We start from the raw sequence: 14013 nt of genomic DNA, 5'->3' as shown, positions 1-14013 counted from the left end.
AGGTCAAGCAGACGGCAGTAACCCATCCCTGCTTGCTCAGTGTCCCTACTTCACCACACCTCCCCTCTCCAAACCTATTTAAACCCTCCAAACCTATTTAAACCCTCACACCTGAAGAAGGCTCCATGGCCAAAACGTTGTGGTTTCTTTCGTCTCCTTTCAGCATGGAATAAACCTATTACTTCTCCTGCTCTTTATTCAAACTTTGCTCAGTATTGTTTTTAACTCTTTGAGCCCTTGATCTAACCTTTGCTGAATTATTTCTGGACTCCATGCCTGACTTTTGGATTTTTGCCTGTTTCCTGACCTTGGCTTTTGGATTGTGTTTCTGGCACTTGTTACTAAAATTGTCTTTTGCCTTGGACTTTCGCTCACCTCTTGACCCTAACCTTGGAACCCGCATGGAACCCTGGGATCAATCTGGGGGTGTTGTCTGCGTGGACTTTGTGTGTCTTGGATTCTGATGTAATAATGAACTGCAGACCAATATCGAATTTACCATTTCTATCTAAGGTTTTAGAACATGTGGCTGTACTTCAATTACAGGACCGTATGATAGCTAATGACATGTTTGAGCCATTTTAGTCTGGCTTTCGCTCAAATTATACCGCTAAGACTGCATCTGTCAGGGTTGTGAATGATTTACATATTGCCTCTGACTCGGGCTAAATCATTCTATGTTGCTAAATAGCTTGCAGACTTTTTTGTCTATCAGTGGTACTGTCTTTAACTGGTTTTGCTTTTATCTGACAAATAGTGACAAAAGACATCTTTTTTTCATCTTAGGTAATTATTATCAATGTCTGATGCTGAGTGCCTGGTTCATGCATTTATAACATCAAGGCCTGATTTCTCCAACTCTTTACTCTATGGGCTCCCTACCTCACTTCTCAACAACTTGTAATACGTTCAGAACTCTGCAGCCAGACTACTTACTCACACCACACCCTGGGAGTATATCACTTCTACACTGAAGTCTCTGCATTGGTTGCCTATGAAGTCATGTATTCAATATAAGATCTTGTTACTTTCAAGACTCTCAAAAATCTGGTTTCATCATACATCTCCGACCTCCTCTATGTTTACATTCCCTCTCATAGGCTCTGGTCAGTGGAAGCCGGTTCACTGCTCACTGTACCTGGGACTAAATCAGGGACTTTTGGTGACTAAGTTTCGGACTTGTGGTGACCGTACCTTCTCTGTTGCTGCTCCAGGGTTGTGGAATGACCCTCCTCAGACACTAAGAGAGACGACATCTTTGACTCTCTTCAAATCCAAACCTTAAAACTTTCCTTTTCACCAAGGTCTACATCTGATTGCCTACATCTGCAAAAGCACATACAGTATGCTGTTGGTTTCGTTTTTCTTCTCTTAGTTTTTATTGTACTTTTTTGTTTTGTCTTTTTCATAATGTTCAGCATCCTTGGGATCAGAAAGGTGCTTTATACTTAAAAGTATTATTATTATGCGTATATTCTCCTCGTGTTTGTGTAGGTTTCCTCCCCCAGCACAAAGACATACAGATAGGTTAACTGGCTTCTGTAAAAAAATGGTGTGTGTACAGGCGTGTCTGTGTGTTTGCCATGTGATGGACTGGCATCCTGTCCAGGTTGTACCCTGCCTTGTGCCTGTTGTTTGCTGGGATGGAAAATAACTGAATTTGTTTTTGAATTTGGAAAACTACAGTTTCAAAGGTGCAAATCAAGCAATACAAGCAAAATGACTCACCTGCCCAGACATTGCCAGTGTACAGAAACAGCCTAGTTGGAAGTCGGCCAAATAAATTTGACATTGCTCAAAAGGGCCCAGATGGTAAAACAATACTCTTTAAGAGTTTTGGATTTTTGAGTGATAGACAAACTTGACAAAATACAGTTATGAAAAGGGCTTACTGCTTGGAGGTACACACTAAAACTGGAGTTATATATTGTATTTAGTGGAGCACCACAGGGACCGGTTTAAGAACAGAAGGCTGAATATATTAGGAAGCTACATGGTCCCATTTTGGTTATTTGGTACAGTAGTTCTGTACCTTATCTTAATTGTATAAGGCATATTGTCTGTGTATCAACAAATGGTTCTCTCAAATTGTGGCAGGTTACCTTTAGGAAAGTCTGGAATCACAGCCTCTTCTTAGAGGCTGCTCTTCGGTCTATAATTGCTTGTAAATAGCCACACCAGTGGTGACCAAGTAAGTATTGGTTAAATGAAAAAGAGTTTAGAAGTCTCCAATTTTCACATGGGTGAAATTAGGCTTTGTTTCACATTCAAAGGGAGTACCTACTGTAGGTCTTGATGGTTATAATTTTTTTGCATGCTGTTTTTGTGAGCCCTGAATAGGCTTGGCACTAGGTTCAGTTTGAAGTCAGTGAGTTTTTGTGAGTGTAAAATTGTGGGACCAACCTGGTTAAGGTTATCTTAAGGTTAACAATAGCTGTATTATAGACTGACGTTAGAATTAATTAGCATATTTGTGATTTCTTATTTCCCTATGTCTTTTGCTGCAATACAGGATAGAACCACTTATTGAAATAAAAACATGAAAAATTTAATTAATTGTAAAATTTAACTCATATACAGTAGGTTTTTTTTACATTAAATGATGGCATACATTTTTATGAACTAATATTCCTGAATTAAGCCTGTATAATTTGTTCCAATATACATTTTCTTATACTCTAAGATGATGAACAAGAGAAAATACTAGGTCAAAAGATATTTAAAGAAAGAGAGATCATAATCGTTTCGATGGTATCTTCCCCATAATGTGTTTCCTTGTGTTTTTCTCAGGTTTAAGCAAAATTATGTAGCATTTCGGAGCAAAAATGCAAAGAAGGAGACCAAACGTTGAGGACAAAATTGCAAATATTTCAACTGCAACTGTGTATTTTCCAGGTGAGCTGACATATGAAGGTATGAAGGTGACCCAAACTGCACAGAAGATGAGCATGCTGAAAGTAATCAGCTTGGCCTCGTTGAAATTATCAGGCAGTTTCCTGGCTAAGAAAGCCAGCAACAAACAAGTAGCTGCAAGCAGGCCTATATAGCCCAGTACTGCATAAAATGCAATTTCTGATCCTGTGTTACATTCTAAAATTATCTTTTTATTACTGAGTTTAAAATTTTTGTCAGGGAAGGGAGGTTTCAAACTAAGCCACAGCACACAGATTACAACCTGCACAGCTGTGCAAGAACAAACTATGATCCTCTGCTGAACTGGCCCAAAGTTTTTTGCCATGTTCTTGCTGGGAAGAGTGGCTCTGAAAGCTGTTACAACAACTATTGTTTTTCCCAACACACAGGAAATACAAAGTGCAAATGTGATTCCGAAGGCTGTGTGACGCAACATACAGGACCAGGCTGTTGGCTGCCCAATGAAGGTAAGTGGGCAGAGAAAACACAGCAGCAGAGAGAACAGCAGGAGAGAGCTGAGCTCAGAGTTGTTGGCTTTTACAATGGGTGTGCTTCTGAAGGAAAAGAAGACTGAAATAGTGGCTACTGTCAAGCAGAGTCCAAACAATGACACAGTAGTGAGTGTGATTCCCATTGCATCATAGTAGGAAAGATACTCAATGTCTCTGAGGATACAGCTGTCTTTTCTAGTGTTAGACCAGTAGTCTTGTGGGCATTGATGGCATTCAGCAGCACCTGAAAACAGTTATGAAAATTAGTGGTACGACCCGCTTTATAATTAAGGAAGAACAGCTCCATGCCACTTAACATTTTTGATTCACAACTCTTGGGCGCTTGGTTATAATTAAGGCACAGGATGGCCTCTGTTTGGTGTTTGCATGTTTTCCCTGTGGGTTTACACTGGGTACTTCAGTATCCTCACACAGTTTCAGCACATAATGTCTAGCTGAAGTAGTGTTTCAAAATTGGTTTGTGTGTATGCCTTGTGCTGGACTGGTGTCCTCTCCAGGGTTGTATCCTTGCTTTGAGTTTGCACTTCCATGTTCTGGCAGACTTTGAATCTCAAAACTGGAAATGAATGAAATGTGCACAAACTGAAATTCCCTCTGTCTCTGTAATGCACAAAGCAGTTTTTGACAAGCGATAGATAATTACTAGAAATCTGTGTGATATGCTGATTATTTTTTAATAATTACTTTTTAATCAGAAGATTTTAGATTTAGATTTAGGTTTTAGTTTACGTACAGCAAACTGCCTTTAAATATTCTGTGTATTGTGTATGAGTAACTGAGGTTTGGTAGTTAATCAAATTGAATGTTAATATTCCACCAGACATGATATAATAAGATTAAAAAGTCAAACGCTGTTATACTGTAGACAATGTACTGTATTTATTCTTGCTACAATTTAACGATTTTCACTTGTTTTGCAAAATGTTAATGACATTTTATGGGGTGGCAAACTGCAAATAAGGAATTCAATTACCACAGTACCGTTGTGCAAAGAAGACACACAATACCTCCTGCTGTATTTCCACTTCACGTTTTCAATAAATATTTTAAATGACAGTGCTTACAGTATAGAAGAATATCTAAGGCTCCAGCAAATGAATTATATAAAAACATTTTCTATAGGAACTGGATACAATTTTACAATTTTGCCGTTGTGTAGAAGTTGCATAAGTGATTTTTAATGGTTTTTTAAAGCTTTATTCTCATTAATTAATTGACCACAGAAGATGGATTTAAGACAGATTTTCACCACGTAGTATTGCAAGGAATTTCGTCAAGTTTCATAGGTATACAATTAAAGAAATGCAGGATGTGAAACATGTTCTCTGTATTTAGAAATAATCTCTTACTACTGTATATAGTTCATACCTGTGGTGTTTGCTATGGTACCATCAGCACAAGGAATGCAATCGAAGCAGCAGATGGGCTGGCCTTTCCTGGCTGCTCTTCTTGTGCCTGGGGGGCAGCTCTCAGAACACACTCCTGCTGGAACCTGAAGAGAGAAAAGTGGGATACGCTTAAACATTTTAAAGTCATTTTTTTAGAAGATTTTAAATATAAATCATGATATGTCATTATAATAATATACGGTACAGTATAAAATAGAGAATGGAGAATGGTGTAAAAAAAGACTAACCTCTCTCCCAGTGCTCCAGACAATACTGTCCTCATCAATCACTAGCTGACTGCCTCCATCTGGTGATGTATCAAAGTGACCCACTGTCACATGGCTGACCACTCCTGTGTTGAGTTGCCAGTTTATAATGTCATAGGCAGCAGGAGGATCTCCGTTCTCATCAAAGTACACAGCTTCTCCAAACTGGTTTACAAAACTGACTCTTTTTAATTGTTTAGTGACCTCGAGAGTGTTGAACAAATAGTTATTTTTTTTATAAATCTAGTTTTTGACAATGATAAAAACTGCAGTGTCTAACATCTTTGTTTGTACATTTCAGTGATACTTTTCAAACAGATCATAAAGAAACGGCTGTGTTTCTTATCTCAATAAATAGATTAGAACACAGAGATCAGACCTGCAATTTGCTTTTACTCACCTGCCAGGGCTCTATTCTTGCAATATCTCCACACAGTCTAATGGTGTTATTTTCTTCCTTTTCACAAAACAGTAAGTCATGAAGGGCATAAGCTACAGCATACACTGCTTTGTGTACATTATACGTCACTCTTAGCTGCGAGACATCGAAGAAAGTGTGTCCTGTTTGATCCAATCTCTCGTTTCCATTGCAGATCTTAGTGCTGCCCCTAGAAGCTGTTTCTTTGGAGCTCTGCACTTTCAGCAGCAGAGTGCACCCAAAGACGTTTTCCCAAAACGCGGTTAATAAACTTTTTTCAGAATCGAGGGATGGGCGTATATTGAGGAGAAACTCTTTGAACTTTGGGATCGCCATCTTGCGAGTTGCAAGTCCAATTGTGCCACCAAAAGACTTAAATATTTCTTCAGTTGAGGGTCTCGCTGCTGTTATCCAGTCCTCACTTGCGATCCACTGTATACCTGTTATGTTTTGCCCGACGATCTCTTGCATTAAAGGGTACAGGTCACGCTCTGAAGCAAATGCTAATATGACTTTCACCGTTGATTTTTTAATGATGTCTACTAATTGAAGTATTTTTGATCTTGAGTAGGTGCTGAGAATGTTTTCAGTGAAGGCAATGCAAACTCCGTATTTTACTACTTCCTTGGTAAAAGACTGAATTCCAAATATACCGTACTCATTGTCCGCTTGAATAGTTCCGATCCAAGTCCAACCGAAGTGTTTAACAAGCTGAGCAAAAGTTCTGGCCTGAAAAAAATCACTCGGAATAGTGCGGGAAAACGTTGGGAACTCTCTTTTGTTGCCGAGACAAACACATGTTGAAGTTTAGCTCACCTTAAATAAAAAACATACATTGAGGTACTTTTGGAGAAAACTATATGCATAGCGTTGATGACAAGATGGCTATTTAAAGATAAGCATTATTCAACTATTAAAATACTTTATTAAAATACATAAATCTTAAGTATTGGTAGTGAACGTTGTTTTAAACAGTGAAAAGGCAAATTGTGTCCATGTAAACACCTAACAGCACATACTATAAGCACTACAACAATGATAGACTCCTATTAAAATGAAAAAAAAATGCACCAGTGTACAGTATTAACGTATAAAGAAATGTAAATATTCTTTATAATACAGTACATTAGGCTGCTGGTTTAAGCGCAGGTTGCTAAAATGTATTGTCGATATCAGCGATGCATTTTAAACATAAAGAACATTGAGTTTTACCAAAGGAATCCCAAAATTTCCAATAGCTCTGGCGATATGTAAGGAGTTAGAGGTGATCACAGCAGTGACTGGCGAGGGACATGAGGAGTTCGAGTCAACCTCTTCTGGTCCGTTGGCTAAGATTAAACCCGCTCTTACAGTTTCAGCTGGAGAAGCGCAATTGTCGAGGATTCTGTATCCCAAAGTAATGTTCGGGAGCAATCTGTTGTTCATGTTTATTTCCTCGATTGCAAAGACCATCATCTGTACCCATCGAAACACATCAAAATCAAACCTGTTAGAAGGAATAATAAGTTCAGGTAATATGCTGTTGCATGGCGCCTTTCTACCTTATACTAAGCTTTGGGGGTCTGAGGTTGGTTTTAGGCTGGGGCGCAATATTCTCCGAGGTAGAAAGTACTGTACTCTTCGCTCTCCGTTACGCGACCGAATAATGGATGACAGGCATCTTCTACAGTAGGTGTCGCAAAGCATAACAAAAAAAGAACAGGTTAATATCTTACTTAAATATTTATTTTTGGTCCCTTAACAGGTGTTGTTTCTACGGCGACATGTATGGGTCTGATTTCCGTTAAAACAAAAAAAACCCACAATAACAGACAATTTACCTTAAAATGTTAAATATTTAAAAAATACTTAAAACATATATTGTGTAGCTCTTGCGTGCACTGAGACTCACCCAAAACATTTAGCTTTTTGTGGTGCTGTTGTGAACAATGTACCGGTGTCCTCAAGTGTCCCAAAAACTGGGAAAACGCCACCGATCACTAAATCGCCGTCTTTGGACAAACCTGACATTGTATTTTTACCCAGTATCCTGCAAGTCAGATCTCCGTCAGCCTGAAAGCCGCAAGAGAACATGAAAAATATTACAATGTGTACATTCATTATGGGCTAGCACGTATAAAAAAAGCAAAATGAATCGAAACTGAAGTAGCTACAGTATGTCATTTTATATACGGAAATAATATCTCAAAGTCCCAGCGCATAATTTTAATGAGCGTCACAGAGAGAATGAAATGAACAGTCATCTCCCATGAGGTTTCTCTGTCTCCGTGTGAAGGGGAGATCCGGTAGCACGTACAGTACGCCTACAGTACATTTCTGTATATCAAACATTAAATAGTTTCTGATTAATGATATGGTTAAAAACTCAATCAAAAGGAAAATATGGAAGGTTTAAATATATGAAAAGTAACTGTTAAATAGTCAGCATTGAGCACTTGGTGGACCGTCCTCATTTTACTGTTTTAAACACCTTTTTTCCATTGTCAGCACTACGGAGCATGTCCGTTTTCTCTGCAATCTGTCTCTAGCCTCAAAACTGAAGTTTTTCATTTAAATCCTCGTCGTCTCTTTAACTGAGCTTTGCTGCATAGTTTTGTCGCAGAATTAGTGAACGTCTGAGACAGCAGATAAAAAAGGAGTCTCTGAAGGCGAAGACAAAGGGATCTACTGTACAGTATTAGACCAGTGAAACAGGTGTTTCCAGAGTCGGGATATCAGGGGGCGCTGCGAAATGTCAGCAGGCAGTTTCAAGGGTAGAAACGGTTTTAAGGCCCAAGTAGAAGGGTGCAGATTGATACTGTATATTGATCGTATATTGATTCCAAAGACCCGAGCTGTAGAGTAAACCCTTGAAATGTTTTACACAGATTGAAAGCAGGATCGTATTTAAAATGAGAAACTGTAGAGACTTCAGAAACTGCATCTGAACTAATTTACAGTAGGTTTGTTATATTAAAAAAAAAACAGAATACTTAAGCAAATAACATTTAAGGTTTTAATTTTGGGGGTACAGTTATTGCTTACATTTAATCCCCTCCCCGCCAAAGAAATATTGAGTATTCAAGTTATTAATGGTATTTACTTTTAAAAAATGAGTACAAATCAGAAGTCCAGGGGCCCCAGGGTGGAGGTTGGGAGCCACAAGTCAGTCCAGGTCCCCAGGTTGCAGTGGACAGGGTCAGGGTCCAGGCTGGCTGTGGGAATCTGGTACAGGGTCCGGGTACATTGCACACGTCTGGAGCTCTCAGGATTACAAATGTTACTGTGGCAAAGTTACCCTGGGTATAAACCATAATTTCTTAGTAACCTGGGAAAATGTACAGTTAGAGAAAATGAATAAATTCCATTGATAATAATATATGATGTTCATCAGCTCCTACAAAAAGGAGACCTGTGCCTATAAAAGCAATAACAAAGAAACATAGTCTGCTTACATACTGTACAAGGAAATTACCTTTTCATTCGTGTTTTCAATATCTTCTTAAAAGAGAACTGGAAGAAGACAATGGCCTCAGGAACAGGAATGAGAAACTTACTTAGTACTGTATATCTAATGAATGAAAAACATTTCAACCAGTACAATTTAGACTGATCTTGTCCTGAATTCACACTAAATAATTCAGGTGACATTATATTTAACAGATAGTGTTTTAGAAAAATAACTGTTTTGTGTTACTGTATCTCTTAATAGAAATGTTTAAAATCTCTGCCTAAAGGAAAGCTTTGTCATTTAAATATGTTTATTACTATCTAAACAATTCAGTACTGTACATGACAAATCTAATTTTTTCAAGCATTTCTATATATCTATCCACATTTATTCTGTTTGTTAAAAAGAGTAAAATATTAAATACAAAATGTAAGAGCTTAACAAATTAAAGAAAGGGAAATCATAGTCTTTTTGAAGGCAATTTTCCCATTATGTGCTTCCTTGTATTTTTTTCAGGTTTAAGCAGGACTATATAACATTTAGGTGCACAAATACAAAACAGCAGGCCAAACGTTGAAGACAAAATTGCAAAAATCTCAACTGCAACTGTGTATTTTCCAGGTGAGCTGACATACGCTGGTATGAAGGTGACCCAAACTGCACAGAAGATGAGCATGCTGAAAGTTATCAGCTTGGCCTCGTTGAAATTATCAGGCAGTTTCCTGGCTAAGAAAGCCAGCACCAAACAAGTAGCTGCAAGCAGGCCTATATAGCCCAGTGCTGCATAAAATGCAATTTCTGATCCTGTGTTACATTCTAAAATGATCTTTTTATTACTGAGTTTAAAATTTTTGTCAGGGAAGGGAGGTTTCAAACTAAGCCACAGCACACAGATTACAACCTGCACAGCTGTGCAAGAACAAACTATGATCCTCTGCTGAACTGGACCAAAGTTTTTTGCCATGTTGTTGCTGGGAAGAGTGGCTCTGAAAGCTGTTACAACAACTATTGTTTTCCCCAACACACAGGAAATACAAAGTGCAAATGTGATTCCAAAGGCTGTGTGACGCAACATACAGGACCAGGCTGTTGGCTGCCCAATGAAGGTAAGAGGGCAGAGAAAACACAGCAGCAGAGAGAACAGCAGGAGAGAGCTGAGCTCAGAGTTGTTGGCTTTTACAATGGGTGTGCTTCTGAAGGAAAAGAAGACTGAAATAGTGGCTACTGTCAAGCAGAGTCCAAACAATGACACAGTAGTGAGTGTGATTCCCATTGCATCATAGTAGGAAAGAAACTCAATGTCTCTGAGGATGCAGCTGTCTTTTCCATCATTAGACCAGTAGTGCTTTGGACAGTTAATGCACTCAGCTGCACCTGAAACAATAATGAAAATTAGTGAAAATTAATAGTACTCATTTTCAGAGATTTTGAGACAGTGTCATGATTTATAGAATACATTATGTAAATTATGTAAAATTCAACAAAACATATTGAGGATAAGAACAAAACCTGTTTGCAAACTGTTACGTGACAGTTAATGGAGAAATTGTGTAGTTTGTGTACTTCTGATGTACAGTTTGATTTTCTAAATGATTTATATTTAAAATATTTTAGATCTGTAACATAATATTTGGTTATGAGGAGAACTGATATTCTAACACTTTTATCCCTGTTAAAGACAACCGTTATTCTTTTTCAAACCATACCATTGTGATCTTTTTATAAATATTTAGTAATGTTCTTTTTTACTGTCATACTGTATGTAATGAACTGTTGATAATGTGTAGTAGATTGACATAAAGTCAAGGCCACAGTAAAGTAAGTTTGGTTTTTACTGTATGTTGGAAACATCAAAATTAGATTTCTGAATCTTGTACTCAGCTGAGCATTCAATTATGAATCATATGAAAAGAGTATTGCATGTGAAATGTGATCTCACTGCAGTGAAAAAAAAAGAATATTACGAAATTAGGTTTTTAAGTTGTTCTTTACCTGTAGTGTTTGCTATGGTACCATCAGCACAAGGAATGCAATCGAAGCAGCAGATGGGCTGGCCTTTCCTGGCTGCTCTTCTTGTGCCTGGGGGGCAGCTCTCAGAACACACTGCTTTGGGAACCTGGAAAAATGTATATTAATTTAAAACCTTACTTTGTGTACATAGTTCAAAGTTATGACTAAAGAATGGAAGAAAATCTTAAATATGGATAACATTTTTTCTTCTTTCATATCTGTTTTTACATATTGAAGGTAGAAATATGAAGTCTCCTCTTTATGTTTGTTTGCACTACGTCTTGGGTACAGTATTTACTGAAAAATGTCCAACAATCACATTCAGGATGAACATAAAGCAACAAACAGGGTCAGAATCAATGGAATGACTTCCACACATTTAATACCTGCTTTTTTTTTCTTTGAAATTCAAATCAGGGACTAGAATTTTAAAAAAGAATATTTAATAGTAATACTTGTAGGGACAAAACTTTGTAATGAAGCTTTATTTTTCCACTTGTGCTGTATGAATTGTATAACATTTGTACTCACTAGATATGATCTACAGTACAAATATTACACACAGTGTACTGTCTGATTTGAAGTCTCACTGACCTATCACCTGAAATAGTGTCTAAAAATGCTTGTACAGTACCTCTCTCCCAGTGCTCCAGACAATACTGTCCTCATCAATCACTAGCTGACTGCCTCCATCTGGTGATGTATCAAAGTGACCCACTGTCACATGGCTGACCACTCCTTTGTTGAGTTGCCAGTTTATAATGTCATAGGCAGCAGGGGGATCTCCGTTCTCATCAAAGTACACTGCTTCTCCAAAACGGTTCACAAAATTGACTCTTTTTAATTGTTCCGTGACCTTGAATAAATAGTATAAACACACATTTAAAGCTAACTTCCTGCAGCACCAACAAATTCACAGAGGTTCAGAATGTAAAGAGCTGTGCAGTAGGATCCTGAACCAAGAATTGGCGAGGTTGAGTGCTATACAGTACATCCTCCAACATTTTGACCTAAAAGACGTCCCACAGAGTTCAGTGTTTAAGATGTACTCACCTTGCCCGGCTGTATTTCTGAAATGCTGCCACATAGCTTGATCGTATCATTATAAGCGTTTTCACAAAAGAGTAAACGGTGAAGTGCGTGCGCAACGCCATACACTGCTTTATATACATTGTATGACACTCTCAGCTGCGTGACATCAAAGAAAGCGTTGTCTATTTCCTCCAGACTTTGGTTTGCTCTGCAGATATTGATCTTATTTGCCGAAATGTTTTGGTTAGAAAGTTCGTCCCTGAAATGCAGGGTGCATCCGAAGATAGTTTCCCAAAACAGATTTACCAAACTGTTTTCAAAACCGAGCGATGGACGTACGTTGAGGAGAAAATCTTTCAGGGGTGGGATTGCCATTTTCCTTGTCGCAAATCCTATTGTGCCGCCAAAAGACCTGAAGAATTCTTCCGTTGAGGGTCTCGCTGCTGTTATCCAGTCTTCACTTGCGATCCACTGTATACCTGTTATGTTTTGCCTGACAATCTCCTGCATTAAAGGATATAGGTCGCGTTCCGCAACGAATGCTAATACGACTTTGACTTTAGACGTCTTAATAATGTCGATTATTTTAAGTATTTTACTTCTCGGGTAGGTGCTCAAAATACTTTCAATGAAAGCGATGCAGACACCATACTTTTTCACTTCCTCGGTGAAAGACTGAACCCCAAATATCCCATACTCGTCATCAGCTCGGACAGCTCCGATCCATGACCATCCGAAGCGCTTAACAAGCAGAGCCAAGGCTTTGGCCTGATAAAAATCGCTTGGAATCGTTCGGAAAAACGTGGGGAACTCCTTTTTATTGCTGAGACAAGCACATGTTGAAGTATAACTGACCTATTGAAATATAAAACCATAGCAATATGGCTTTTTAGAATTAAAGGGGAAATCAATAGCATTCACGTGTAATTCATTATAGCCCTTAAATACTGTACAGTATATACAGGAAGAGGCAAATGAGACTAGCACATTTTAGACTTAAAAAAAACCGGATACCATTAGAAAGAAAAATTTACCAATGGCAAGCCGAAGGGCCCGATCGTTCTGGCTGCAAACACGGAGTTGGAGGTTAAAACTGCCGGGACTGGATTGCGGCAGGTGGAATTCGCCCCGTCCTCTTCCTGACCCCCTCCGAGCGCCAGAGCCGCTCTCACTGTCAGGGCGGCTGAGCCACAGTTATCAAAAATGCGATACCCTAGTATTACCGAGGGCAGCAAGGTGCTATCCCTATTAATTTCCTCTATGGCGAAAATCATCACCTGCGTCCAGCGAAATGACCGTAGATCAAACCTGTTGGCGTAGCGCGCACACACACACACAAACAACAAATCAAACACGTTAATGTAGACATTTGTCTGTTGGGCATTTCAAAATACTTCATTGGTCAAATGCACGGCATGGAAAAAGAAACAGCAATGAATTCACCTTTCCTTTTCGTGAACGGATTTATAAACTGGCATGAAATACAGTATTTTCCTAAAAACACGTGCGTCATTTCGGCAGTATTCGCAGTAAAACTTACCCAGAACATTCTGGTGCCGGTGGGTGGGTTTTGTACGAGACAGAGCGCTGCTCCTCTTTGGTTAAAACAGGGAAGATTCCACCGATAACTAAATCTCCATCTTTAAATAATCCAGACATACCAAATTTTGCCAGGATGCTGCAAGTCGATTCACCGTTTACCTGGAAACAGAAACAAAACACAAAAACAGTTAGGACCCATGCATCCATTGCAGTAGTCTAACTTGTAGGCTACAGAATATACTTTACAAAACAAAGTGAAGGTACGGATTCCAGTTTATATATGCGATTTAAATCCCTCGTGGGTTTGCCACACAATTGAAGTCAGAAGAGTGAACAATTCAAAACAAACCGTATACCCTAGAGATACTGTAATAGCTGTACAGTAAATGATCTTTTTGAGAAAGTATTTTTCACTGGATCTGTAAAAAGTCCAAGGACTTAATTAATAATCCAATACGTGAGACACAGGAGGAGTCCTAAGGAAGTTGTAGTTATCTGTGCT

General features: G+C 38.6%; 1 protein-coding gene and 1 pseudogene across 3 annotated transcripts; both read right to left on the bottom strand.

Annotated features, from left to right (window-relative positions):
- Window positions 1-2462: 2462 nt before the first annotated feature.
- Window positions 2463-7759, bottom strand: LOC148677267 (extracellular calcium-sensing receptor-like; annotated as a pseudogene). Its single transcript, XR_015930326.1, has 6 exons — window positions 7389-7759; window positions 6710-6983; window positions 5480-6313; window positions 5062-5283; window positions 4794-4917; window positions 2463-3648 (listed from the first exon to the last, which is right to left on the bottom strand). The product of XR_015930326.1 is annotated as an extracellular calcium-sensing receptor-like (transcript).
- A 1035-nt stretch (window positions 7760-8794) lies between these two features.
- Window positions 8795-13730, bottom strand: LOC148677266 (extracellular calcium-sensing receptor-like). Of its 2 annotated transcripts, XM_088619643.1 has the most exons (6): window positions 13510-13730; window positions 13004-13277; window positions 11991-12824; window positions 11572-11793; window positions 10920-11043; window positions 8795-10301 (listed from the first exon to the last, which is right to left on the bottom strand). In XM_088619643.1, the coding sequence occupies exons 1-6, from the start codon at window positions 13716-13718 to the stop codon at window positions 9388-9390; spliced, it is 2577 nt and encodes an 858-aa protein (XP_088475769.1). In that variant the 5' UTR covers window positions 13719-13730; the 3' UTR covers window positions 8795-9387. The 2 variants fall into 2 exon arrangements, with proteins under 2 accessions (XP_088475769.1, XP_088475759.1); XM_088619633.1 differs by lacking the exons at window positions 11991-12824; window positions 13510-13730 and having other exon boundaries at window positions 13004-13509.
- Window positions 13731-14013: the final 283 nt, after the last annotated feature.

Source organism: Lepisosteus platostomus, chromosome 2 (genome assembly GCF_059453375.1).
Source record: "Lepisosteus platostomus isolate fLepPlt1 chromosome 2, fLepPlt1.hap1, whole genome shotgun sequence".
NCBI lineage: Eukaryota > Metazoa > Chordata > Actinopteri > Semionotiformes > Lepisosteidae > Lepisosteus > Lepisosteus platostomus.
Note: the sequence above shows the minus strand (reverse complement) of the source record. Positions and strands in the feature narration are given on the sequence as shown.